Below are 24,837 nucleotides of genomic sequence, written 5' to 3'. Positions count from 1 at the left end.
AAAGACAAGGCTAAGTTCTTTTTTCCCTTCTAAAGGGTACGCAGCCCTATTCAAGTCAGCAGGGTTATGTGACCATAGGTGCTCAGTGCCTCAGGAGCCATTTGTTCAGAGGTATAAAATTCCCTTCAATGCATTACTGCTACAGATGTGGAATGTTTGCTCTTCTTTTTCTTTCTGCATTTGTCTCTCCCTGCCTGCCTGCCATCTCTCCATCCGTGCATCTGGCGCTCCTCATTTCAGCTTTGCTCGTATTATGCGTTGGCTGCCTCACCTCTGATGGTCCTCAGGCTTCCCAAACTGTAACAAAATTTTTTTTACCGATAACATAAACTGCATGACTGCTGCTCTGTCCTCGCATAGGGCCGGGGGCAGCAGGAGGTTTCTGTACTATAGCCTCGCGCTCTAAATTTTAGACTTTTTAAGCAGGTGAAAAATAGAACTTTATTTTTAAATGAGGCACTCGTTCTGGGAGTTCCTTTCCTCGCCCCGCTCCGGTTGAGATCGCGGGACAGCGCTGGAGGAGGGCTGCCGCGTACCCCCACACGCCGCAGGAGGGCTGCTAATCTATTTCCTCCTCGCTTCTCTTTGAAGGCACCGGATAGGGGCAGGGGCGGTGGAAACCGCCCGGGAGACGGTTGCCAGACGCGCGCCCTCGGTTTATTTGCAATAAATGGTAACTTTTTAACTTCGGACGCGTCCCGGCTCTTCCTTGGGGTTGGAGACGCGCCGCCCCGCCCCGCCACGCTCCGCACGTGCCCCTTTCCCGCCACGCGCGCGCCGGCCACGCCCCCGACGCGGTGACGTAAGCACGCCGCGCGGTTGCCGTGGTGACGCGCGGGGCCTGGCGGGCCGGGGCGCGATGGCGGCGGCGGCGGCGGCGGCGCGGGCGGAGAGTCCCCCGCTGCCCGGCCCCCCGGGAGGCCGCCCGCGGCCCGTGTGCTCGCGGCCCTACTTCCTCGTGCTCATGGTCTTCGCGCACCTCTACGTCCTCAACGTGCTGGGGCTGCTGCTCTTCGTCCACCTCAGCGCCGGCGACGCCGGCGGCGGTCCCCCCGCCTCCGCCGCCGCTCCTCCGCCGCCTCCTCCGCCGCCCGCCCGCGCCCTGCCGCGCCTCGAGGGCATCAAGGCAAGGCCGCGGGGCCGGGCGCGGGGCTCGGGGCGGGGCGGGCCCCAGCTCACCGCCGCTCTCCCCGCAGGTGGGCCACACGCAGCGGGTGGAGCTGGGGCCCGGCCGGACCCGCGCCGCGCGCACCCTCAGCCTCAAGCCGCTGCTCTTCGGTGAGTGCCCGCGGATCGGAGCCCGCGTCCCTGCCGTGTGCCGAGAGCGGGACGGGCGGCCGAGGACCCCGGGGAGACCGCGGAGCGTGAGGGAGGGAGGGACGGGAGGGCGGGGCGGTGAGCGGTGGTAAAGCGGGGCGGTGTCGGTGCCCGCTGCCCGCCGGCTTTGTGCCCTGCTCTCGGTTTGCTCTGCAGCGCGGCCGCACCGCGTTCCCCTCTTGATGGTTTGCAGCCTTCCTCGCGTCGCTGCGACTCCCTGGGGTGAGTGCAGCCCTGCAGCCCCCGCCCCGCTCCCCGTGCTGTGGAAATCCGCTGGGAATGCGCCGGTTAATTTGGTGATGGAGCTCGTGTTACTGCAAAGGCAGAGCAGACCTGTTGGCTCTGAGCTGGTGACGCTGGGGGCCTTGAGATGCTTTGCCAATACCTGAGCTTTTCTCTGATTTGGAATCGATTATACAGACTGAAAATCTGGCCACAGATCAGAGCATTTTCTTATTAAATTCCTTTAATGCAGTTGTCGTTTCTACGTATGCAGTGTTCATGGCTCATTTCTAGCAGGTTCTCCATCAGACGTTCATTGAACTCAGGTCTGGAGCTCATACTGCTTGTGCAGTGAGCAGACCCGTGACACAGGTTGGGCAGTGATTTTCCTGCTCCGGTTGCAACCTTCTGTGCCCCACCGGTGCTGCTCCGCTGGACTGATGCTGGCCTCCAGGAGGGCACCCGCAGGCAGCAGTGATCCCACAGCCCCTGATGTGACTCGGGCACCTCTGTCAGCTTCTGGGGCAGGCTGTACCTTCTGATGCTGGCTTTGGGGACGGCCCTGGGCAGGCAGCATTTCAGATCCCTCCCAGTCTGCTCTCCTTTATCCTCTGATAGGGAAGCCCTAATTTAGAAACCTTGACTCGCAAGACAGCTCTTATCTCCCAGATGGACCTGCCAGGAGCCAGCTGTGACTTAAAAAGAATTCCAGAGACCTCTCTATCTACACAAACAGCACCGACCTAAATTGACTGTTTTAAAATCTAATTATTGCGTCTCTGTTGTTTAAATTGGCAGAGGTGTATATTTAATGGGGTGGTGTTAGACAAAGCCAGAAGTCGCTGGCAGAACTCTTGAAGTCCTGAAGGGGATTTTGCTGAATGAGAGCCGGTGTAGGGAGAAGTGGCTGCGCTGTTATCTTTGCTTTCAGCAAAGCAGGGTGGTGTGGAGCTGTGGGCAGCTGGCTGATGGCTTAGTGGGAGCTCTGGGCTTTGGGGCTGGGCACCACAGGGAGCGCACAGTTTATTGTTTTAAATGTGTGTAAGTCATCTGCATTGAACCCAAGTGTATTTCATGGAGCTCTGAAAAAGTCCCTGCCCTATTTCCCCCTCCCTCTCCCCCCCCCTCCCGCCTCTGGTTATGAGACATCATTTCTAAGCTTGTAAGTCAGACCATCTGTGCGCTTCTTAGTTGGGAAACACCAGTAATCAAATAATCCCATTAATGGAAAACAAATATCAGACAAAGCCTTTTTCAACTTTCAGAGCTTTTACTTGTTGTGTTTTCAAAACGCAGTCTGTTCAGAGATGCTGCCATCACAGGGACCACCTGGCAGCAGGCCCTGCGGGTCGGGCGGCAGTTTGCGAGACGAGGCAGCAGGGAGGAATAAAAATAGGAAATCTCTCTGTGTTTTTCTTCTGAGCCTCAGGGAAATAGAAGTAATTGCTACACAAATGTCAGAGCGCAGCTGAATTGCAATGTGAGTGCTAATCTCAGCCCATATTAAATCTGAAGAGACAGTCTTGGCTGGGTTGTTGGTGTGCTTTACGAGCACAGGGAGGCAATGTGTCTCCATCAAAGCTGGCGGTTCTCTCCACAACTGAGGCTGCAGGCTTTGAGCACAGGGAAGAACGTATTTATCCCCAAAGCTGTGTGTTTTTTTTATTTTTTCTGTCATTTTTATTTCATTCTCAATTTTAATCCAGTGTAGAAAACTTTCCATGGACAGTGCTTTGTTAGACAGTAGAAATCCAACTCGTTTTCTCACTTGGGGATTTGCAGTTTTCTGCTTTCTGCTCACGTAGAGCTGTGGCTACATCCACTGGTGAACATGATTCCCAGTGTTGTTGCCACCTCTCTCAAGGCTCTGGGGGTATCTTCAGTAGCTTCACAGTTACCAGAAAATTCTGATCCAAACTGCATGCTTTAAGTCAAAAAGTGGTCATTCCCAGTTATGCAGAAATCCTCAGCTGTCTGCTGGGTGCTCAAGAGGGGTTGTTTCCTTTCACCTGTGCAGAAGCCCATGTTTTTAAAGGTCTCTTCTAGTCTGCTCGCCTGCGGACTTCAAGTCACTGATGCTGCGCAAAGCCATCCGCTGTAAGTCCTGGATTTGCAGGAACTTGCCATAGGAATATGTTAAGTCTGCATCCCTAAGCTCTGTCTCGGGAAAAGGGTATTAGTGATCTCAGGGATCTGTAGTGAGGCCCTACCTGCTGACTATGACTGCTTTGATTCGCCTAAAAATACTGAATGTACATCTCCAAAACACCAACTGCCCAGGGAAGGAGTTTTCTAGCCGTAGGGAAGGGAGCCATTTCTTAGCATTAGGATCGAGATCTCAGACCTTCCTGCCGGCCTGCTCGGGGCAGCGGTGATGTTTCCATCTCCGCACGGCCTGGTGCAGGTTCCTGTTCTTCTTCTGCCAAGCGTAGGCCTTGTTCACCACCACTTTGTCGCTCTGCACTTCTCCGCTGATGACAAAGACCCCCGCGTGAGTGCCTCTCATGATGTTGTGGGCGCAGGTAGCATCGATGTCCAGCCACTGCTGCAGCCTGCCTGGGATTTCAGTTCTGAGGAGCGGGCCGTGCTTCAGCACCTCCACCCTGGAGGGGTCCAGGTCGAAGTCGGAGACGGTTGTGGTCGTGTTCTTCCTGAGGATTCGGATTTTCACTGCTGGAGTGGGGAAAAAGAGCTGTTAGTTCTGCTTACACATCATAGCTTTTGGCAACTTACGCGCACAGCTAACGTGAGTTTTTGTGCTGCTCCTCTAATGTGGTGACACGTCCACCCAAGCCCGTGCAATTGCAGTCATTGTGGAAAAGTTCTCAGCTGAGCTGAGCTCTTCCAGCACTGAGCACTGTTCTTTCCACCCCGCTTTTCTCACGAGTGCACAAGGCATAGCAACACTGTGGCACGAGCAGAGTGCTTCTAAGGAGCAGTAGCACAAGCAGCAAGTCCTGTTACTTAACAGGTACACTGAGAACTGATCGTCTCTGGAACCTGCTTATAAAAGCCGTGATTCCTCCAAGTCAGTTCTTATGGCCAAGCCATTCTTTGTGCGTGTCACAGCTTCCCTGCTGGAGGCTGTGCTGGCTGCAGGGAGGGCAGGTGGGTGTACTCACTGAAATCATTGGCACAGAGGCTGTCCAGGATCTCCCTGGCAGTGCTGGCCTCTTCCAGCTCGCAGTCCTTGCAGCTGGCTCGAGGCACTGCTGCAACAAAAAGCTGGTTAGAACGCCCATTGCTGGAAAAGGCATCACACGGTTTTGACATCGGCGAGTGGTGGCTTGTAGTTTTGAAATGGTGCTTCCTCCTGAGCTATCCAGCCCCAGGATAGGAATGTTAAGCTCCCCATCCCACGGTGGGGCAGGCACTGCTCGCTGTGCTTTGTGTAGGCTGTGTTTGTTGCTGCATGTTGCTGTGACATTGCTTAATGAATGTCTGCTGCTTTTCCCCTCCTGGACAGGCGCACTGTGAGCTCCATGTCTTTTAGATTTTCCCCCTGCCCCAAGCCCCGCTGTCTGAGGGCACCCAGGTAGTGATGAGCAGAGCTGAGGGAACAAGCTTCAGCCAATGTCACACTCCTTTTCTAGTCACAGTGCAGTTCTCATAGAGGAAAAACTAGAATTTCCACCTTTCTTTTTAAATATAGCTTAAAGCCAGAAGCTCTAGGAGCTAGGCTGGAACTTTATGATCCTTGATGTCCCTTCCAACCCAAGCCATTCTATGAACATAGGCAAGGCATAGGCTCATCCCTGTGAGTATTCAGCATTACACATGGGAAAACATATGAGAAAAAATGCCCTTACTTCTCCTGCTGGAGGAACTTTCATCCGTGGAGACGGCAGCGATGCACAGCTCGTGGTCTGCAGGGAACTTGTTGCAGTTGAGGATTTCGGGCCAGGGATAGCCATAACAAGCCATGACGGGTGCACAGCTCCTCTTGACGGCCTCGCACAGGCTGCGGCACGGGTAGATGAGCCTGGAGGGGAGCAGGGAAGCAAGCAACAAAAGGCTGTTCTGGAAGTTGGACGGGAGTTCTGTTCTCCCTCAGAAGCGAGGAGAGTCCCTGCTGGGTAATCCCATGTCCCTCACTGTGCTGCCTGAAAGCGGCTGTGATCAGATTGCAGGTCTTTTCTCTCAGGAGGCGAATGCCATCGCTGCCGGGGTGCGATGCGGAAAGAACTCACACAAATGCCTTACCTGTCCAAGCAGATGGGCGCAAAGAGGGAGCAGAGGAAAATCCTGGCGTCGGGATGGCACTCCCTGGCCAGCAAGGGCAGCCAGCTGGAGGACTGCTGGATCACCTCCGGCATGGTCTCGTGCTCCAGCAGGTTGGGGATCCTCATCTCCGAGTATCCGATGTCGTAGCACAGGGCCATGCTGCGCGGGATGGCGGTGCAGCTGGAGGACCTGCGCAGGTAGCTGGCCCGCCCCCCCGGGCAGCCCCACAGCAGCAGGCGCAGCAGCAGGCCTGGCAGCCACGGGGCTCCCCGCCTGCGGGACGCCTTCTCTGTGCTCACAGCCCTCATGGTGCTCGGAGTGAGCTTGCAGCACACCCGGACTGAGCTGCTCCAGCCCGCAGAACGCCTTTTATAGCCTGCGAGCCACCTCCGTGGCAATCCATCCTCATTAAGTGCGGCCCTTTCAGAGCCCTCTTGGGGAAGACAATGCTCCAATTTTCGTTTGCCAGCGGCCCCGATTGTTTGGATTTTAGCAGGGGTTTGGCTTAGATCAGCAGGTGTGGAAATGAGGGCAGCTGGGGAGGGGGTGAATGCCTTGGCCCTGTGTCTTGGGGCTCTCTGTTTGACACCAGCTCTCCAACCCAACCCCTTTCTCTTGCTCCAGGATTAGTCATTATTTCATAAACCCCAATGTTTTCCTCTCTTTTGTTTTTTTTTTTCTTCTGAAAGCAATCAAGTGTTGCTCAAAGTCAATTAGGAGGCATTTGTTTAGCTGGACCCATTGTTGAGCGGGATGAGAGATAGGATGGTCTCACAGCCAAAGTTAACTGTTTGGGAGAGCGGTGGGCACAGGAACCAATTTGCAGCTGGGAAGGAAGGCTGTTTGCACTGCGGATTGCCAGCTCTTAGCTGGAAAGCCCCTCACCTTGCAACCTGCCTGGCAGAAAGCACTTCCTGCTAATGCAATTTCTACCTCGTTACAAAATCCCATTACCACCACTGAAGAGAGGGATTGTCCTTCCTCCAGCACGTAATTAAGATTCCAGAAGCTGTCATTATTTGAGCCCGGTTTGAGGAACTGGAGATCCTGAGACTGTTGCTTGCCAGTGGGTATGGTTGGCTCTGACCTGGTGTGAGGCCGTGACGCTCGGGACAGCGGAAGCTCTGGCCCCAAAGCCCCCTCTGTTACAAGGACATTGTTCTGCTGGTGGCAGAAATTGTGTCCTCAGAGGGATACAGCTGCATTGTATCCCCAGGGCTTCCCAGGAGCATTGCGTTTTCTACAGGGCCAGTTCTGGTATGCACTTAAGAGGCCAACTGCTTACTGACAGTCGGAGCTGATAGGGTTGATTTAAGGTCGTGGAAGTAATTAACTTTTATTTTTTCTTTCCGTCTTTGAGGATTGCTGCTGCAGCTGGGATGTGATATGTCCTCAGCACACACCCTGCAGGGCTGCAGTTTAGAGAGCAGGACTTCGTGTCTGAAAGCACTTACAGAATCATTACGACTGGAAAATACATTTAAAATCATCTAATCCAGCCTATCACAGCCATATTCACTTAAGCCTGTCCTGCTCGGATGGCTGTACTTCTTCCCCCTTCATTGGAGGGAATGAATGGGAATAAGTCAGGAAGTTGAGTTTCCCAGTAGAGCAGTGTGCTGGGTATCCCCAAATGGAGTTTGGTTGTTTTCTAGGTGCTGCCTGCTCTGCTGCAGAGCAAAGGAGCATGAAACCCTAGCCATCCTCTCTTCTCCCTGTAAGGACTTCTGGCCTCCCTTCCTGTAAAACAGCAGTTCCAGACTGTGATCCACATGTAACCTTTGAAGTGATAAAACGCAGTGATATGCCTGTGTTTGTTCACTCCTTTGTCCATTGTGGTGATCTGCAAGAAAATAAGGGGCTTGACCCCAGGATCCAAACATTGAGGAATGGCTGCTGTAAAAATACCCATCTCCTGGAGCTCAGGTGTGAGGTGTGTGCTGTCGTAGAGCTCTTCGGGTAGAAAGGTACATATATTTGACTGTCCTACCCCCCTGGCTTGCTAGGAAGTTTTTAAATTTTCCTATTTTCCTCTCTTTTCAGTGGTCTGCTGTTAGTATTTGTCCTAACGTAACAGTTCCTCAGTCTCCATTACTGCTCTCATTTTCCTGCAGAAATTCCAGACTTCCTGACAGAGGAGGAGTGCAAACTCATCATCCATCTGGCACAGCTGAAGGGGCTGCAGAAAAGCCAGATCCTACCGACGGATGACTACGAGGAAGCCATGGAAATGATAGAAATCAGCCAGATGGACTTCTTCAATCTGCTGGACCATAATCAGGATGGGCAGCTGCAGCTCAAAGAGGTAGAGTGCATTTCTTCTTGACTGTGTCCCAGCACACTGAGTTTGTGCAGTAGAGCTGGCTGTGCCCTCCTGCAGCTCACGGGGCTTCAGAATCATCCACAGTAACAAACCTGGGAGGGGAATAAGGAGCACCTTGCCCACAGCTCTTCAGCAGCCTTGTCCTGCAGGGCAGCATGCATCGGAGTAGGTAGAAGGATGTCGCTTCTGGAAGTCAAAGTTAGCTGAGAGCTGTACCTCATCCACCTAAGGATTGGTTAACTGAGCTTCAGTAGTCATTTGCCATCACCTAAACTGGAAATGAAAATGCAGATCTGCCACACAGCGTGGTGCCCAATGATCTCCACTCAAATCTGTGTGCAGAGATGTGCTGACGCCAGGCTGACTGATGCACTGCAGAGGAGAGCTGGCCAGGCCTCAAGCAGGAAACTGGGAGGGTTGCATAGTACTAGAAACCAGTGCCCAGTGTTAATCTGCTTCTGAATTTTAGGTGCTGACTCACACCCGCCTCGGGAACGGCAGGTGGATGACCCCTGAAAACATCCGAGAGATGTACACTGCAGTCAAGGCTGATCCTGATGGGAATGGTAAGAGCAGCTCCTCAGGAATCCCCATGTCCTCAGCATGGGACACCGCACACAGCCATGCAGGGAGAAGCAAAAGCCATGTCCCTGCCCAGGCCTGTTGTACTAGATGGTCTTCCAAGGAAAATAACACTGCTTTAGTTAGCAGAAAGTAAAATTGGTGTAGACCTCTCAGAAGCTGCTCTGGCTCTGACCGTGTAGCTCTCATCGTGTGGGCTGCAGCTCTTAAGGTGTTGCCCCTGCTTTCAAAGGGACTTCTACAGCTGTCTGAGGGAGCTGCTTCACTGTCATGGGAGTGCAGCATCGGTGGACTTGGGGTGGTCTTGGTCAGCTTTTAGTGCTGATTCCACCTCTGCCACTGCTCTGTTCTCTGTATTACTCCCCTTACCCTGGTCTCCCTCTGGCCTGGACATGCACTCTAACCTTTGCTGCTCTAATTAGAGTGTCCTCAATTAAGCAACTCTCCATTTCCTAATCAAATTAAGTGAATGCACAGGCTGTGCATGCTCTCTTCCAGTGACCTGGCATTGAGAGTGCCATAGAGGAGCTGCTTTGGAGATGAAGCAGTACCCAAGTGAATGCCTAAATATCCGGAGGACACCACAAGCACACATGCTGGTGACATTGTTGGCAGGGGTAGGAGCGTATGACTGAGTTGTCAATGGCTTTTCCACCGTCCCGGATGTTTACAAATGAAAAGTCCTGTTAAAGTGCTTTTGGCAGGACCTTGCTTCCAGAGTGCTGCTTTCCTCCATTGTCACATCGGTGCGTGCCACTGAGGTACCAGGTCACGGCCTGGATGTGGCACTGTGTTACCAAAGACAGCATCAAATAAGGGGAAGTAGGGACTGGGAGATGTGAGCAGGGCATGAGAAATAGTGACGTGGGTGATTTGCTGACAACAACCAGCACCTGAGGAGCTGCCCTGGGCTGACCCTGGTGGCTGGGCCTTCCCCTTGGCTGCAAACAGCAGTGTTTGCTGCCTCCCTGAGTTCCTCTCGCTGCCCCTGGTGTGTGCTGGCTGCTGGGCATGTGCTGCTTCCCTGCTTCTCCAGAAAGGGAACACAACAAACGGTAAGGATTTCTCTGAAGCTAACAGAGGCAAAAGTCCATCCCTTGCCAAGCTCAGCTGAATGCAAACAAGAAATATCTGTTCTAGTAGAAACCTCCTTTTACCTTCTGTTTTTCTGTCTTCTATTTACATCGGATCGTACTGTGTTGTGTATCTCTTTCATGTTTTGAAATTGCACAAAAGCAGCAAAAGCAGAAGAATGTACTTGGGGTTTGTTTTTTTAAATTGCCCTGGAAGGTCTTGTAGGAAGGTGGCCTGAGGTGTCCCCCTCTGCTCCATTTAAATATGTAAGTAGCAAGTTGATTGTGTTTTGCCTGTTCTGGTTCTGACCTTGCACTGCAACTGAAGGTTCTCTATCGCCTCGTGCACGTGGGGTGCCCAGGTCAGCCTGCTCCTGCTCTCTTCCACAGGCGTGCTGAGTTTGGAGGAGTTCAAGAGACTGAACATCCGTGACTTCCACAAGTACATAGGGAGCCAGAAAGTGAAGACGAGTGACGCGGTGCGCAACAGCCAGCACACGTGGCTGTACCAGGGCGAGGGCGCACACCAGGTCATGAGAGCCATACGGCAGAGGTGAGGGCTGAGGGGGTGTGGGCACGTGAGCCACCTGTGCTGGGAGATGCAGATACAGACATGCTAATATTCACACTTCCTACTTGCGTGGAAGTCTGGAGTATGAAGAGCAAAGAGCACAGTCATGAAATGGGAAGAGGAGGTTTTCGTTAGAACAAGGAGTTTTATTGTCCCCTGGAAAAGGAAAAAGAAAAATCAAATCTTTCAGCATAGCCATTCACTTTTGGGAACAGCCCTATAAAACCAAGAAGACTTGGCATTATATGAAATAATTTGTTCTAATTAGTAAACGAGCTTACTGGGAGAAACTGCCCATTTCCAACCCTGTCTGGGTGCCAGTAGTTATTGTCAATTGCTTGAGTTACTCATGCATTTCACTTGAGATCTGTCGTAGCTGTTCAGATCTAACTCCATAATAAGACTTTATCTCAAGCACACCGAGGTAGTTGGGTCATCGGAGTGCATGACCACGGGGCCTGTCCCAGCAGATGGGAGAACCTCCTGTCTTTCTCATCACCTTGGTTTTGGTACTGGGAAGAGTTAACCCAGCTCGCAGGCCAAATGGCTTAGCCGTGGTGAGTTTCAGATAATTGGCTGGAGACTCCTCGTTCTTGTGGTGCTGGTCCTCGCCCAGGACATGGGTGGGGAAAATCTGTCCCGAGGCTGCAGAACGGCTGCTGGCCACTCCTTTTCTTCAACACATTCCAGAGGGAGAATGGGGTCGCATATTGCCTTAATTAGAGAGACTGTGGCTGCCACTTTCTCTGTGCCAGCTCGCTGGCGCACACAGGCATCTCCACATTGCATTTATGCTCTTCAGTTTGCCAGTGTTAGAAAGCCCCTGCAGACCTGGAGGCGTGGTGGTGAAGGAGGCTGTGATCCCCAGTGGGATCTTGTGGGGCCTGGAGGAGCTCGGCCACCCTGCCTTGGTGCCACATTCCCCTAGGGCTTCACAGCTCGGAATTCCCAGAGCTCTGAGTGTTCTTTGGCAGGTCTTGAGAGGTACCTGCTTGCCTTGGGGATGACCTCAGATATAGCAGTGGAAAAACACCCAGAGCCCTCCGTGGCCCTCTGCCCCGGGGGGAGGCTGTTCAAGACAACAGGGAAAGGTGAGTTAGGTGATGAGAATATCCCTAGAGCTAGTCTCTCGTTCACTCTCAGCAGGGGCCCTGTGCTTTGCTAACTGTCCCCGAGGTCTGTAGCTGGTGTGCAGGAGTCCAGAGAAGCGCTGAGATGGCACATGAAGGCTCCAGGGACACACACAGGAGGGATCTTTCTGAGCAAGCAAGGTCTTCATGAGAGCAGTCCTGCTGGAGATGCACCCTTCGTTTTTGTTTTTTTATTAACCTTGAGGAGGAGTTTCTGAGCTGATGCTGATGGTCTGACAGATCTGTAAGGAACCTAGTTATCTCTTGGCATGCTTGCTGCAGCCCACCCGTCTCTCCGGTCTTTTGGGGAAGGGGGTTCTCTTTCTCTGGATGTATTTGGTGCTTGGGAGTTGCGGCTGTCCTGGTGAAGGTGTCTTCCCCTCACCTGCTCTGCTGTCTCCCCAGGGTAATGCGCCTGACTCGCTTGCCCCCAGAGATTGTGGAACACAGTGAGCCCCTGCAGGTCGTGCGCTATGACCAGGGGGGCCACTACCATGCCCACATGGACAGCGGCCCCGTCTTCCCTGAGACTGCCTGCAGCCACACCAAGCTGGTTGCCAACGAAAGCGCTCCCTTCGAGACCTCGTGCCGGTAAGGGCTGCTTTGGTGCAACTCTCTGTTGCCTTTGGAAAAAAAACAAGGTAAACTGCGTGTCTCATGCTGTCTTGGAGGAGCGCTGTATATATGGCAGGGGATGGGCAGCCCCATGCAGCTCCTCCTGCTCCAGCTGTGTCCCCTGACAGCTGCTCTGTCCTGTTCTGCAGGTATGTGACAGTGCTGTTCTACCTGAACAATGTCACGGGTGGAGGAGAAACTGTCTTTCCTATAGCTGATAACAGGACGTACGAAGAGATGGTGAGTGGCTCTGTCCTTCTTGGGGGTTCTGGGTCCCACTGTGACTGGGGGGTTTGGAGATGTGAGCCTTCTGAGCTGGGGTGTGGAAAGGCCGAGCTTCACACAGAGTGATTTCACTCAGAGGCCAAGAGAGGAGGTGCAGGGCTTTGGCAGTTCCCCACTCCAATGCATGAGGGGCAGCCTTTGGACCTTGCTGCCCTGACACAGGTTGTGCTTGCTTTAATCTGGGCACTTTTTTCAGACTAAGATAACTGTAGGCATGCTGTCTGGCGATGCATTAAGGGACTCAGCACAGGGCGAGAGGATGCACAGCACAGCCCCTTTATGACACCTTCTGTGTTTTTGTTGTTGATTTTCGTTAGTCTTTGATCCAGAATGATGTTGATCTGCGAGATACTCGGAAAAACTGTGATAAGGGCAATTTGCGAGTGAAGCCTCAGCAAGGCACCGCTGTCTTCTGGTACAACTACCTGTCAGATGGAGAAGGTACGGCTCCGGGCCAAGACCTGCTAGGATTGCAGAAGGTGACAACCATCTTCCAGGGGTTCTGTGCCTCAGAAGAGACCTTAAGGGGGTAGCTGCCTGCTAGTGGGATCTGCAGAGCCTCCCTGTCACCAGCTGAGCAGGAGCTTCCTGGCTCTCAGAGGCCTTTGTTCACAGGCAGTGGGTCAGTGGCTCCTGGTGTCTTTAGGGGACAGGACTAGCCAGCAAACAAAGCTCTTGACTGCACTGAGCCATCGCCAGCTGCCTTCCGCCCTGCTGTGTGAGCTGAAAGTCCTGCTGGAGCTTGGGCTGCCATTCAAAACGCTTCACTGATGTGGTGTTGCCCACAGGGCTGGAAAGGGGAGGCAGACAAAGGCACGGCTGCAAGCTCTGCAGTGTGGGGAGGCGCGGTCCTCCCTGCCCTGCGCTGTGCTGTGCCCCACGTGGGGCTGAGGCCGCACTATGGGGCAACTGCAGCTCTGTGATAGATGTCCTCGGGCTGCACTTCTCAGAGTGCTGTGTGGTTTTCCCTGGCAGCCAGGCTGGGGCATTAACTTCAGCCTTCCTGGCTGCTGATGAAGTTATGTAGTGTCCCAGATCTCCTGAGAGTAGCCGAAGAGTTTCCATCTCAAGAAAAGACACAGAGGAGGTTACGAGGCCTCTGCTTGGGCTGTTGGATGATAATATCAGTGCCACTGCTGTCCTGTCAGAGGAGCCCCGTTGTATTTTTATGACCCAATTCTTCCCAAATGGAAAAAAGCTGCTGAAATCTGTCACAGAAAAGCTGAGATCTATAAAAAGGGTTGGAACTGGTGACGCATAATGTATGGTATGGCCTCAAACCTCTGGCTTCCATCCTCTCTTTTGGGGAAAAGTTGAAGAGAAGGGCAGCTGTGATGTGAAATGCTGAGGAGGCAGAGGCAGAGTCTGTTCTGCAACCAGGGAACCCCCTGTGCTCAGACAGGATGGGGTGAAGGGACGGTGGGAGGGACCATCGTAAAAAGCCCCCAAGCTAAAATCAGGTGTCAGTATTCAGTGGTGCTGCCCGGGCTGCACCCAGCAGCCTCCAGCAACCCCTGCTTTGCTCCCGCAGGCTGGGTGGGGGAGCTGGACGACTTCGCCCTGCACGGGGGCTGCTTGGTCACCCAGGGCACCAAGTGGATCGCCAACAACTGGATCAACGTGGACCCCAATCGCCTGCGGCAGCAGCGCTTCCAGCAGGAGATGGAGCGTTACGCGGGAAGCGGGGCCGGAGCCTCGGGAGAATGGACCGTGGACAAAGCGTACAGCGGGCTGCACGTGGAGCTGTAGGCCGCGCTCCGGGGACGCCGCGAAACCTCGCGGGCGCACGTGGCCTTTTCCCGCGCTGGGGGGGGCGGGGCCACGCGGCGCGCCAATAAAGCGTGAGGGGCGGGGCGGCGCACCGCATCGAGATGGAGTCGGTAGCGTTGGTGGCGCCGGTAACGGCATTGGAGTTCGCGGGGGACGTGCTGCTGGCGGGTGAGCGGCGGGTCGGGGGGGGGCGGGCCGAGTCGGGGAGGCGGCCGAGGGACGCGGCGGCGGCTGACGCGCTGTCCGGCACCGGCAGGTACGGGCCCGGAGGTGGTGGCGTTCCTGCTGAGCGGCGGCGCGGCGGCGGGCAGGCGGAGAGCGCTGCGTGAGGCCACCGTGCGGGGACTGCGGGCCGAGCCGGGCGGGCGCGTGGCGGCGTTCGGCGGCGGCTGGCTGGCGGTGCTGGCCGTGCGGCGGGGCGGGCCGGGCGGCGGGGGACCGCGGCTGGCGGCGTGCGGCGGGGGGGCGGCGCGGCGGCTGGGGGCGCGGGTGTGGGAGGCGCGCTGGGCGGCGGGGGGACGGCTGGCGCTGGCGCTCGGCGGCGGGACCGTGGCGCTGTACGAGTGGCGCGCCGGCGGCAGCTGGTTACGGAGCGCGCGGTGCGGCGGGGCTGGGGCGCTGCGCTGCGCCGTGCTGGCGGGGGCGGGCTGGGAACGGCTGGCGCTGGCGGCGGGCACGGCGGCGGGGACCGTGGCGGTTTGGAGGGCGGCGGAGGCGGGGACGCCGCGGAGGACGCTGCCGGGGCACCGGGGCGCGGTGCTGGCGCTGAGCTACGCGGAGCCTCGGGGGCTGCTGGCTTCCGCCTCCGAGGACCGCAGCGTGCGGCTCTGGGCCGTGGGCGAACTAGGGGGCGGCGGGGAGGCCGTCTGTCTGCTGGTGTGCTACGGGCACGGCTCGCGCGTGGCCGCCGTAGGGTTGCGCGGGCCGCGTCCGGTCAGCGCCGGGGAGGACGGAGCCTGCCTGGAGTGGGACGGCGGCGGCGGCGTGCGGAGCGTCCGGCGCGGGCACCGCGGGGCGTTACGCGCCCTGGCCCTGCGGCCTGCCGGCGGCTGCCTCGCTACCGGAGGGTCCGACGGGGGAGCGCGGCTCTGGCGGCCGCGGAAGGAGGCGCCGGCGGAAGCGGAGACGCTGGGGCCTCCGGAGCGACCGCGGGCGGTGCTGCTGGTGGGGCCGCGGCGGGTGCTGGCGCTGGGCGAGGCGGGCGGGCTGGCGTCCTACGAGGCGGCGGCGGGGCGCTGGGTGCAGCTGCTCGGCCCCGCCGCCTCCTGCGGGTCCCGCGGGCTGCTGGCGGCCGCCCCGATGCCCGGCGGGACGGAGCCGCTCTGCGCGCTGGGCGGCGGCGACGGGCGGCTGCTCGTGTTCGCCTTGAGCGGCCCCGAGCGCCCCGCCAGGCTGAGGCCGTTCGAGGGACCCGTGCTGGGGCTCAGCTGGGCCGCCCGGCCCGGGCCGTCCCTCGGCCCCGCCGCCCTCGTGGTCTCCGGCCCCGGCGGGATCGTGCTCTGGATGGATGTTACCTGCAGCCCCGGGCAGGTGCCTGCAGTGCAGCTCATGGGCCGCTACCGGCTGCCGCCCTGCAAGCAGCGCTGGCACACCTGTGCCACCTTCCTACCCCAGGGAGGGTTGCTGCTGTGTGGGGACCGCCGCGGCTCCCTGCTTCTCTTTCCCTGTGCTAGCAGCAGCTCTGACGGCACCGACACAGGTACCCCGGGCAGTGAGGGCACTGTGAGCCAGTCGGAGCCCTCATGTTTCTTACACAGCGAGGCTGTGCCCCTCGAGGACCCTCTGTCTGTGCTCTTTGGGCTGCATGGTAAGACGGGAGTCACCTCGGTGACCTGCCGTGGGGACTACATCTATAGCACAGGCCGGGACGGCTGCTACCGGCAGCTCCGCCTGCGGGACCAGCAGCTGGAGGTGCTGCAGAAGCACCGGCCCTGCAAAGGGCTGCAGTGGATCGAGGAGCTGCGTTTCACACCCGGCGGGGACCTACTGGTGCTGGGCTTCCACGCCGACAACTTCGTGGTGTGGAGCACAAGGAGCGGGGTGAACCTGCACTGCGTGCCCTGCGGCGGAGGGCACCGCTCCTGGAGTTACCACAGCAGCCCTGAGGCCGATGCCTTTGCCTTCATCAAGCGTGGGGACGTGATGCTGTACCACAGCGAGGCCGAGCCCTGCGAGCAGCGGGTGCTGCTGGCGTCACTGCATGGCCGTGAGATCACCTGCGTGCGGCACCTGGGGGCCGTGCGGGCGCCTGGATGCCGCCCCATTAATGTCTTCATCACCGGCAGCGAGGACACCACGGCGTGTGTGCTGACACTCAGTGAGCTGACGCGTGCGGCGGTGCCCCTCGCCAGGCTCAGCGACCACATCTCCAGTGTCAGGGCACTGGCCTTGGCCGGCACTGCGCTGCATCATGGCACCCAGCTCTGCTCCTTGCTGTTCTCAGCCGGTGGCCGTGCACAGATTGAGTGCTACCGGCTGCAGTGTGCTGTGGATCTGAGGGCTGAGGGCATGGTGAACTGCCAGGTCACCCACTTGGCCTCCCACCGGCTGGATGAGCACTGGGACCGCATGAAGAACAGGCACAAGCTTGTCAAGATGGATCCGGAGACAAGGTGATGCTCGATGGCTGCCTGAGCCTTTGAGGGGCTTTTGGCTCAGTCCTTCCTCTCAGAACCCCCAGAGTGCTCAGAGCTGTGTCCTGTGCTGAGTTCATGCTGCTGCCCCCCCATCCTCCTCCAGGACAGCAGGTGCCGGGGGGGCGTGCAGCAAGCATTCTATGTTTGCCCAGGTACATGTCTCTCTCAGTCGTGTGTGGGACCAACAGCGAGCAGCTGCCCGTGCCATGCACATTCCTGGTTGCTGCATGCAGCGATGGATCAGTCCGGTGAGCAGTCAGCATGGGGCTCAGCTGCCTAGAGGTGCCAGCTCTGAGCAGGAGTAGGGTGGTACCTTGCAGCAAGGCACCTCCTCCTTCTCCCAGGATCAGTTGCATCTCCCTCTGCCCAGGCTCTTTGTGCTGTTGGAGGCTGCCCAGAAGCTGCTGCTCGTGGCAGAGTCGTTCCACCACCAGCGCTGCGTGCTGAAAGTGGAGGCATTCCTGCACACGTGGGCAGAGGAGGAGAGGTGAGCCCTGGGCAGGACACTGGGAGGGAAGCATTCATCCTTGTGATGCCTGCGCAGCAAGAAAGGGTGCTGGTAGTGGAGCTGGTGAAGGGAGGGAGGAAGTTGGGACCATCCTTCTGCTTGCCATGGGTATCAGTGTGGGGCTGGCGGCTGCCCAACACATTCCTTCCAGGAAGCACCTCCTGTGTAGCGCGGCCACTGACGGCAGCGTTGCCTTCTGGGACATCACCAGTACCATTGCAGATGCAACAGAAGCCCTGCAGCACTCAGAGGGAGAGATGCAGCCATTGGGTGGGTACAGCCACGGGCAGGGAGGCTGTGCCAGCAGCTCTATGCACTGCTGTCCTGACCGAGCCTCTCCTTCCAGCCCTGGGCACCCCGCTGCTCACTGTCATGGCCCACAGCTGCGGGGTGAACAGCTTGCACATCCAGGAGCTGCCCAAGGGACGGTTCCTGGTGGCTAGTGGCAGTGATGATGGCTCCATCCACATCTGCCTGCTGGAGGTGACACAGGGCGGTGATGAGGCCAAGCCAGAAACCTGCTTGCACATCCTGGAGCGCGTGGCGAGGCCGTGCACCCATGCTGCTCATGTGACGGGGATCAGAGTGCTGCGGCCAGACCTGGTGCTCTCTGCCTCCGTGGACCAGCAGCTGACACTGTGGCGGCTGAGCTGGGACAGCCTGGAGGAGCTGAGCACCACCTTCTTCTACGTGCCCGACCTGGCAGAGCTGGACTGCTGGGAGGTGGTGGAGGCAGGTGGGGAGCGGTGCTGGTATTGTGTGCTCTGTGGGCAGGGCCTGGAGCTCCTGCGTTGTGCTGCCCTGGACACCCACTGCAACCTCCAGTCACAGGGTGCTGTCCAGTAAAGGGGTATAGCAAAGTCCTTGCTCCCCACCTGTATGGAGACAATGAGAGCAAAGGAATGTCCCAGCACACTGCTCCAGGCACCCTGCATGTGTGCAGTGATGCAGCTGTGCTGTCCTCCTCAAGGACGATGGACATCCCTCTGTCCCACAGGGAGAGCCAGGGCTCTCCGCAATGCTGGGAGGATTGAGGGCAGCAGGAGGCCAAGTACAGAGCTGCTGGGGAACAAAGAGGGCTGTAGCATACAGTCTGTTGTGCCCCCTCGGGCTAGATCAGCCCTATCAGAGGAGCCCTTCAGTGCCTTCCTCAGGCTGGCAGGTTCTTCCTGTGCAGCAGCAGGCCTGTGGGCAGCCAAGGCACGATAAGGACAAGAAGCTGTACACAGCCCTCAGCCAGAAAGGCTGCACTGTGCTGCTGGAACATGGGGCTGCTTGCAAGCACTGCTTAACCTTGCTCTTGCAGCAAGGTACTCCCACTCCTGTGCACAGCACAGATCGTTCTTCTACCCATCCTTCCCTCCCCCTCCTCAGTTATCACTGCTAGGTCAGACACACCGTTTGTCCAGCAATAACTGTATTCAGCCCTAATGTTAGGACTTGGCACAAGGCAGGGCAGCAGCCCTTGAGGCTCAGGAGTCCTGTGCCAGCACAGAGCTCCCCTTCAATAAACAGCTTTGAGGGAACAGATTGGTACCTGGCTTTATGGGTGCCCCGGTCCCTTGTGCTTCCTTCCTTGCACTGGTCAGGAGGAGCCCCACAGTGAGATTCAGATGGGCCTCAACTCCCAGTCTGACCAACAAGCAGCCTAGTGCCTGGTTTGGGAGGAAGTGCCCTGTTCTGCCCCTTGTAGCACTGCTGTTTGTCATTCTGTGGCAACAGTCCTCAGATCTGGCTGAGAGGAGGGAGGTGCAGAGTTGCCAGGGCACTATGGAACACGTCCCTCACTGCTCCCAGCAACTGGAGGCGAGCAAACATCTGGTCAAAGAGATGAGGGAATGGCTCCTGCAAGGAGAAAGGTGGTGAGGTGGCAATTCTATTTCTTGACCTTGCTGTTTCCACCTTCCATATCCTGCTGCTGCAAGGCTGGCATCTTACTGGAATCCAGGAGCAGGCCCCAGTAAACGGCCTGGCACATTTGACTCACCCCGAGAATATGGACCCGGTTGTAGTAGGAGCTGAAATCCATGCTGAGCTGGATCAGGAACTTGCACACCTGCAACACAGACAGTTTGCACTGATGCTGCATGGTCTGGCCAGTCTGGGGCCATCCTACACAGCAGGAATAGCAGCGAGGGCATTACCATCTCTTCCCAGGAACACCCCTCAGCACCCTGCAGAAGAGCAGCCCTGCTCTGGGCTAGCAATGTTGGCTCAGCACCAATAGATTTTGGCACACAGCACTTACTGCCTCTGTGTTGGCTGTGATGCGGAGCCCCTTGCTGGGTGGGGGCAGCTGCGCTGCTTGCTGCAAGACTTCTGGGAAGGGCAAAAGGTAGCTGAAGAGGAGGAGCCATTCACCCTGTGAAATGATTATGCCTGTTAGAGAGGGCCAGAAGCATCCATCCTCCAGAGCTAAGGGCACACTGCTTTCCACAAATCCTGTCCCTCAGCACTCACTTCTTCCCGGAGGCAGGAGAAGTTCAGTTCTGATGCTGGTGGCAGAGGTGGGTATGTGCCTGCAAAAGTGGTGAGAGACTGTGGTTGTGGCCAGGAAAGCCTTTGTGACTGCAGGTATGAGGAACAGCTGTTAGAGATGGAAGAGGCAGGGCCAGTGCTCACCTCGCTCTACAGCCCGTTGGTATGTGTCAAAGAGCGTGGCCAGCCGAGCACAATTGTACATCACAAAGGCACCACTCTTGGTTCCCTTCGTAGAAATGCTGCTGTCTTCCAGGTCCAGAGTGATCTGAGGGCAGAGACAACCTGCAGTCCAGGCTACTTGGCCCAGGGCCATTCCTGGTGCATCCCCGTGTCTCCTGCTGGGAGAGCAGTACCTTCCCATCAGGTGAAGTGTGGCCACCAGCATGCTGAGCACCATGCCCTGCTAGGGCTGACAGGCACAGCCTACCAGGACATCAGCCCAGACATTGTATGTGATTTACCCTGAGAAAAACCACTCCCAGACTGGGCTTGGGGTGGCCAAAGTCCATGCAGTGCCTTCTCACACCCAGTGTGCTACTTGTCCCTCTGCTCCCACCGATCTCCCAACCATGCCATGATCCACAGCTCCCTGAGTAGTACTCCCACTGCTTGCCTGCCTCCCACTGCACTGCAGCTCTGGGCTGTTCTACCTGGCTCCGGTGGGCAGTGCTCAGCATCTCAAACCTGATGGCAGCCACCGTCAGGATATCAATAACTTCAGTCCAGGCCTCGTCTGCAGAGAGAACACAAGTGGGGATGGAGCAAGCTGTGTGGTACCACGTGCCTGCCATTTCCAAAGGCCCAGGTAGGAAAGCCCCACTGCAGCAAGGGGGCTCTGCTGAAGCTGATATATGGGCACCTCCCCAGCCCCGACCTCCCCCATCTACAGCCTGCAGAGCAAACCCTCCCTCACCTTGTGCAAGCTCCCCATATTTCATGACAGAGGCTTCATACATCTGACGTTTTCTGAGCCTGGGAGGAACACAGACAGTCTCTGCTGAGCAAGCTGCATGGGGCATCATTCCTTCTGCAACAGAAAGCCAGCCAACCAAGGGAACGCAAATCCTGCCTGGAGCAGGCCAGAGACAGCAGCACTTGCTAGCAGTAGTGAAGAAGCATTGTTGGAGTCCTAGAAAAAGCCCCAAAGTTTAGAGAAGCAGAAGAGAGAGACAGCACTAGGACTGCTGCCTGCAGGGCCAAATAGAGCACAGGCAAGACTTGACAGACATGCAGCATGGCGGGCTCCTTGCTCAATACCAACTTACTGAAAGTACTGGTCTGCACTGATGGGGGATAAGGGGTTTGTCACCTTCACTGGTCCACAGACAAGGTGCTTCTGAAAGAGAGGAAGTGCTAGGTGAAAGAAGCTCCATTGTAATGTAGTGCAGGAAGAACTGTGCCTACAGAGCTACCAAGAAACTCTTCACATCCTGGGAATGGGTACCACAGGAAAAGAGAAACCCAGAGTTAGAGACTGCTAAAACAGCACTACATTAAGTTAAAGATAGTATTGTTCTAGGTGTGTCCCTGCACACACTATCTCTCCTTCTTTAATGCTAAAATTCCAAGGAAATTGGAAAGGGGAAAGGAAGACTCTAAAGGCACAAGGCTGGGCCTCAGCATTCACTGCAGGCGCTAAAGATGGGCTGATGCAGGATGGAACACAGTGCAGAACGTAGGAGTTCCTCACCTGCAAATCCGTGCGGGCTCTTGGATCCAAAATCCTCCACAGTAGATCCATCTGCTGCTGCTGGAATTCCTCCTCGCAGCTCACCACGTGCACCACACTACAGCAGCTCTCCTGGCACCCTGCCTGCAGCACAGCACAGCAAGAAGTTCAAACACTGTGACATGATATAAGGGAACATCAGGAGAGAAAACAGCAGGCAGCACCAGTGGGTCACTCACCATGCCCTGCAGCACAGCTTGGTGCAGTTCAGCCAGAGACCACAGCTTCTCCTCTGTAACTGAAAGAAGGGAGGGCACTCGGTGGAATAAGGGGCTTATTCCATACCATATGGATCTGTCCCAGGCTGCCTCCATTTATGGCTCAAACCAGAGGAAAAGGAGGAAGCAATTTGATTTTAACTGTCCCTTACTCTCCGTACAAACAAAGAACCAGGCCCACGTGCAGCCTTTCTCCCCTGCTATCATCAGCGACACTCCACATGAGACTCACCAAGGAGGACTCCCAAGTTGGGGTCATAGCCTTCCAGGCCCTGCTGCTCCACGAAGTTCTTCAGGTGTACTTTACAAATGATGTCCTCGGGTGGCAAGGCCACACCTGATCGTCTTTCATAGCGTGTGGCATAGGGGCATTGGCTGAGAGATTGCTTCAAGGCTGATAGAGTCTCAGGGCTGGCTGTGCTGCTGGAAGGCCATTCCACACGGAGCTGCTGCAGGACCTCCCGGCTCTGCTTGTCGGTGACAGCAGGGACCTGAACCGTGCTGACCCTGCGGGAGGGTGAGATATGGGCACGGGCCGGGGAGCGCGGCCGGGCAGGAGGTGAGGGCAGGGCGCTCACCCCTGGTCACGCAGCAGCTGGGCCAGGTGGTCAGCGAGCAGCACGGGGCGCAGGCGACGGGGCGTCAGGCCTCCGGGGCACCGCAAGGCAGGACAGTGCAGCACCACAGCCGCCTGCGGGCCGGGTAGGGGGGTGGAGACAGGGCCGGGCGGGGGGCCCAGCAAGCGCCGGAAGGCCTCGCAGCGCCGCAGCCGCACCTCCAGCCCCGCCGCCGTCTGCCGGCAGCCGCGCACCGCCAGCACCCCCGGGCCGCCCAGCGCCGTCACGGCCGCGATGACATCGGAGGGAACCTGCGAGGAGGAGCGGCGGTCAGCACGCGGCCCGGCCCCGCCCCCCGCCGCGGCCTGCCTGCCGGCCCGAGCGCGGCCTACCGACCTGCCCTCCGGCGAAGGCGGCCCCGAGCGCGGCCCGCGGCGCCAGGAAGTCGCGGTGCCGCAGGTTGCGGGCGCTGCTCTCCTTCACCCAGAGAGACGCGGGCCGCCCCAGCGCTACGTTCAGCGCCCGGAGCGTCGCCGCCAGCCCCGGCCGCTCCTCGCCCGTCTCCATAGCAGCCCGGCCGCCGCTTCCGGTGAAAGGGCGGAGGTGACGTCACCGACGCTTCGTCCACGTGGGTACGGCCGCAGTAGTGCAGCCGCCATGATAAGTGCGGCTCGCGGCGCCCCCGGGGCGCCATCTTGGGCGCGGGCGGCCATCTTGGGGAGCCGCCATGCTGGGTGTGGCGAGTGAGGCACCGCCCGTGTCTGAAGTGGGCGCGCGTGAAGGCTGCAGCCGCGCTTCGCGAGGCGATCCGTGCCGCGTCACCGAGCCGGTGTCACCGCTGCGCCCTCACGGCAGAGCGTCGTGTCGGTGTCGTCGTACCCTGGGCCGCCCTCGGCCCGGAACGGCGCGGTGCCCGGAGGGAAACACGGCAGCGCGCATCCCGGGGCCGCGCCGTGCCCGAGGCTCAGGCCGAGCCGCGGGGCGACGCGAGGGCAAAGCGAGACTCAGCAGCGCCGCCCCGCTGCTGCAGCACGGCGGGGCCGTGACGGGATGGGGACACGGCGCGCGTGGCTGCCCGGGGGAAGCCGTGCCTCGTGAGCGTCTGTGGCTGGTCCCCGTCGCACGGGGCGATGGCGGCCATTGGCTCACGGCGTCCCGCGGCGCTGCTCCGAGCTCAATCTCACTTCCCTCCCGCCGGGGCCGCGTGCCACCCCGCAGGGCCCACAGGGTCGCTTTGCCGGTATCCAGGAAGCGCCCAAACCGCTTGGCGGCGCGTGTCCCCCCTCCTTCCCTCCCTGCGGGGGGGCCGCTCTGCCCGCAGGCCCAAACCGGTTCCTCCAGGGCTCACGTTCCCCTCGTTGTGGGCGCCCTCGGGGTCCTGGCGGCTCCTCTTGCTTTCCAGGGGGCTGAGAGCCGGAGCGGGGCGTGCACAGCCCCGCCGTGGGGACGGCCCCCCCGAGCAGCCCCCGAGGTGGGGTGCTCCCTGCACCACCCACAGCCAAGAGGTGATCTGAGAATGGCTGCTCACACAGACCAACTGCTGACTGTCCGCAGGGCAGGAGCCACTCGGGACCCCTGCCCGGGGGGTCGCAGCCCTCGGAGCCGTTCGCTGGGGCTGGCAAAGCAGGGTTGGGGCTGGCTCCTCGCTGTGGCCCAGCACGTGGTTGCACTGTCTCTGCCCGGCTCCTTGCAGCAGGGGCAGAGGGCTCCTGGCACAGCCCGAGGGGCTCGGAAGTGCAGAAAGAGCTTAGGACAGACACGACATCCCCGATGGCTCTCTGGCTGCGTGCTCAGCGGGAGTGATCGTGTCATTCCAAAGCTGTCTCTCTCCAAGGGCCGGATCCTGCCCTCCTGCTGCCCATCCTCACAGGGCTGCATGGGCGGGTGGTGGCACAGAGCTGGTGCAGCATGCTGTGGCCCAATGCGGGCGGCCACATCCCCGCAGCCAGCCAGGGCCCCGCAGACAGACGGCTCGTCCCCAGGAAGCGAGCTGCCGTCTTTAGGAACGTGAGCTCATGGGGAACCCCCGGCTGTGGTGCTTGGGGCTGAGCCACGATGCCGCCCGCGGTGCCCCATCGCGCAGGGCCCGGAGCAGCAGCTCCGTTCCAGTGCGCGGCGGTGGCGGCTGAGGCGGAGGCGCGGGTAACGAAATCCCAGGGCAGCTGGGCGCAGCGGGGACAGCTGCTTTTGGGATTCCGTTGCCCGTGCCGGCGCTGCAGAGGGGACGGACGCAGGGGTCGTTGCTGCCCACCCACAGGACGAGGAGGAGAGGGCGACTTACCCGGGTGCCGCGGGGAGGGCCGTGAGGAAATGGCTCCCAGCAAAGCCCCGGTGGGGCTGTGGCGTGTGGTGCCATCGGAGCAGCCCCGGAAACCTGAGCTGGCCCCGAGGGAGGACACCTGCGCTGGGGGTGCCGGAGATGGGCACGGCGCAGCCCCCGCCGCTGCCCGCCGTGCGTCACCGCTCAGCCCGGAGCGCCCGGGGAATCGAAACCGTGCCCTGCCAAGCGGGGAATACCACCGGCGTGCGTGAGGCCCCACGGCAGAGCGGCTCGGTGACCGACAGCGGCACAGCTCGTGGCACCTGCCCGGGGCTG

At 58.4% G+C, this 24,837-nt stretch overlaps 4 protein-coding genes across 6 annotated transcripts; 2 read left to right on the top strand and 2 right to left on the bottom strand.

Moving 5' to 3' along the window:
* Positions 1-807: 807 nt before the first annotated feature.
* P4HTM (prolyl 4-hydroxylase, transmembrane) lies at positions 808-14,212 on the top strand. Its single transcript, XM_085235511.1, has 9 exons — positions 808-1,126; positions 1,197-1,278; positions 7,878-8,068; positions 8,556-8,652; positions 10,132-10,294; positions 11,848-12,033; positions 12,207-12,297; positions 12,660-12,783; positions 13,874-14,212. Exons 1-9 carry the CDS (start codon positions 860-862, stop codon positions 14,089-14,091), a joined length of 1,419 nt encoding a protein of 472 aa, XP_085091637.1. The 5' UTR covers positions 808-859; the 3' UTR covers positions 14,092-14,212.
* Positions 2,790-7,880, bottom strand: LOC100547693 (secreted frizzled-related protein 5-like). Of its 2 annotated transcripts, none has more exons than XM_010718614.4 (4): positions 5,743-7,880; positions 5,349-5,521; positions 4,662-4,751; positions 2,790-4,212 (listed from the first exon to the last, which is right to left on the bottom strand). In XM_010718614.4, the coding sequence occupies exons 1-4, from the start codon at positions 6,069-6,071 to the stop codon at positions 3,878-3,880; spliced, it is 927 nt and encodes a 308-aa protein (XP_010716916.1). In that variant the 5' UTR covers positions 6,072-7,880; the 3' UTR covers positions 2,790-3,877. The 2 variants fall into 2 exon arrangements, with proteins under 2 accessions (XP_010716916.1, XP_085091639.1); XM_085235513.1 differs by having other exon boundaries at positions 4,662-4,748.
* WDR6 (WD repeat domain 6) lies at positions 14,144-18,782 on the top strand. 2 transcript variants are annotated; one of them, XM_085235419.1, is made up of 6 exons: positions 14,144-14,280; positions 14,369-16,724; positions 16,901-16,996; positions 17,119-17,235; positions 17,408-17,526; positions 17,603-18,782. In XM_085235419.1, the coding sequence occupies exons 1-6, from the start codon at positions 14,214-14,216 to the stop codon at positions 18,100-18,102; spliced, it is 3,255 nt and encodes a 1,084-aa protein (XP_085091545.1). In that variant the 5' UTR covers positions 14,144-14,213; the 3' UTR covers positions 18,103-18,782. The 2 variants fall into 2 exon arrangements, with proteins under 2 accessions (XP_085091545.1, XP_085091546.1); XM_085235420.1 differs by lacking the exon at positions 17,603-18,782 and having other exon boundaries at positions 17,093-17,235.
* Positions 18,657-22,953, bottom strand: DALRD3 (DALR anticodon binding domain containing 3). The gene is made up of 13 exons (XM_085235472.1): positions 22,638-22,953; positions 22,263-22,552; positions 21,917-22,191; positions 21,646-21,704; positions 21,428-21,550; positions 21,003-21,073; positions 20,651-20,709; positions 20,388-20,470; positions 19,879-20,002; positions 19,717-19,775; positions 19,505-19,618; positions 19,244-19,312; positions 18,657-19,101 (listed from the first exon to the last, which is right to left on the bottom strand). Exons 1-13 carry the CDS (start codon positions 22,806-22,808, stop codon positions 18,982-18,984), a joined length of 1,617 nt encoding a protein of 538 aa, XP_085091598.1. The 5' UTR covers positions 22,809-22,953; the 3' UTR covers positions 18,657-18,981.
* Positions 22,954-24,837: the final 1,884 nt, after the last annotated feature.

This window comes from Meleagris gallopavo, chromosome 14 (assembly GCF_905368555.1).
Source record: "Meleagris gallopavo chromosome 14, MGAL_WU_HG_1.1, whole genome shotgun sequence".
Classification (NCBI taxonomy): Eukaryota; Metazoa; Chordata; class Aves; order Galliformes; family Phasianidae; genus Meleagris; species Meleagris gallopavo.
This window is presented reverse-complemented; position numbering and strand designations above follow the sequence as displayed.

Excerpts from the sequence above, each read along its gene's own strand:
- P4HTM (XM_085235511.1), top strand. The coding sequence starts at position 860 with ATGGCGGCGGCGGCGGCGGCGGCGCGGGCGGAGAGTCCCCCGCTGCCC. Across the intron at positions 1,279-7,877 it reads CCTCAAGCCGCTGCTCTTCG|AAATTCCAGACTTCCTGACA; the intron begins GTGAGTGCCCGC and ends ATTTTCCTGCAG. Across the intron at positions 8,653-10,131 it reads GGCTGATCCTGATGGGAATG|GCGTGCTGAGTTTGGAGGAG; the intron begins GTAAGAGCAGCT and ends TCTCTTCCACAG.
- LOC100547693 (XM_010718614.4), bottom strand. The coding sequence starts at position 6,071 with ATGAGGGCTGTGAGCACAGAGAAGGCGTCCCGCAGGCGGGGAGCCCCG. Across the intron at positions 5,522-5,742 it reads GCGCCCATCTGCTTGGACAG|GCTCATCTACCCGTGCCGCA; the intron begins GTAAGGCATTTG and ends GCTCCCCTCCAG. Across the intron at positions 4,752-5,348 it reads AAGTTCCTCCAGCAGGAGAA|CAGTGCCTCGAGCCAGCTGC; the intron begins GTAAGGGCATTT and ends TTTTTGTTGCAG.
- WDR6 (XM_085235419.1), top strand. The coding sequence starts at position 14,214 with ATGGAGTCGGTAGCGTTGGTGGCGCCGGTAACGGCATTGGAGTTCGCG. Across the intron at positions 16,725-16,900 it reads AAGATGGATCCGGAGACAAG|GTACATGTCTCTCTCAGTCG; the intron begins GTGATGCTCGAT and ends ATGTTTGCCCAG. Across the intron at positions 17,236-17,407 it reads ACGTGGGCAGAGGAGGAGAG|GAAGCACCTCCTGTGTAGCG; the intron begins GTGAGCCCTGGG and ends CATTCCTTCCAG.
- DALRD3 (XM_085235472.1), bottom strand. The coding sequence starts at position 22,808 with ATGGAGACGGGCGAGGAGCGGCCGGGGCTGGCGGCGACGCTCCGGGCG. Across the intron at positions 21,074-21,427 it reads GAGCCCGCACGGATTTGCAG|AAGCACCTTGTCTGTGGACC; the intron begins GTGAGGAACTCC and ends CCTCTCTTTCAG. Across the intron at positions 19,102-19,243 it reads ACCGGGTCCATATTCTCGGG|GAGCCATTCCCTCATCTCTT; the intron begins GTGAGTCAAATG and ends TTCTCCTTGCAG.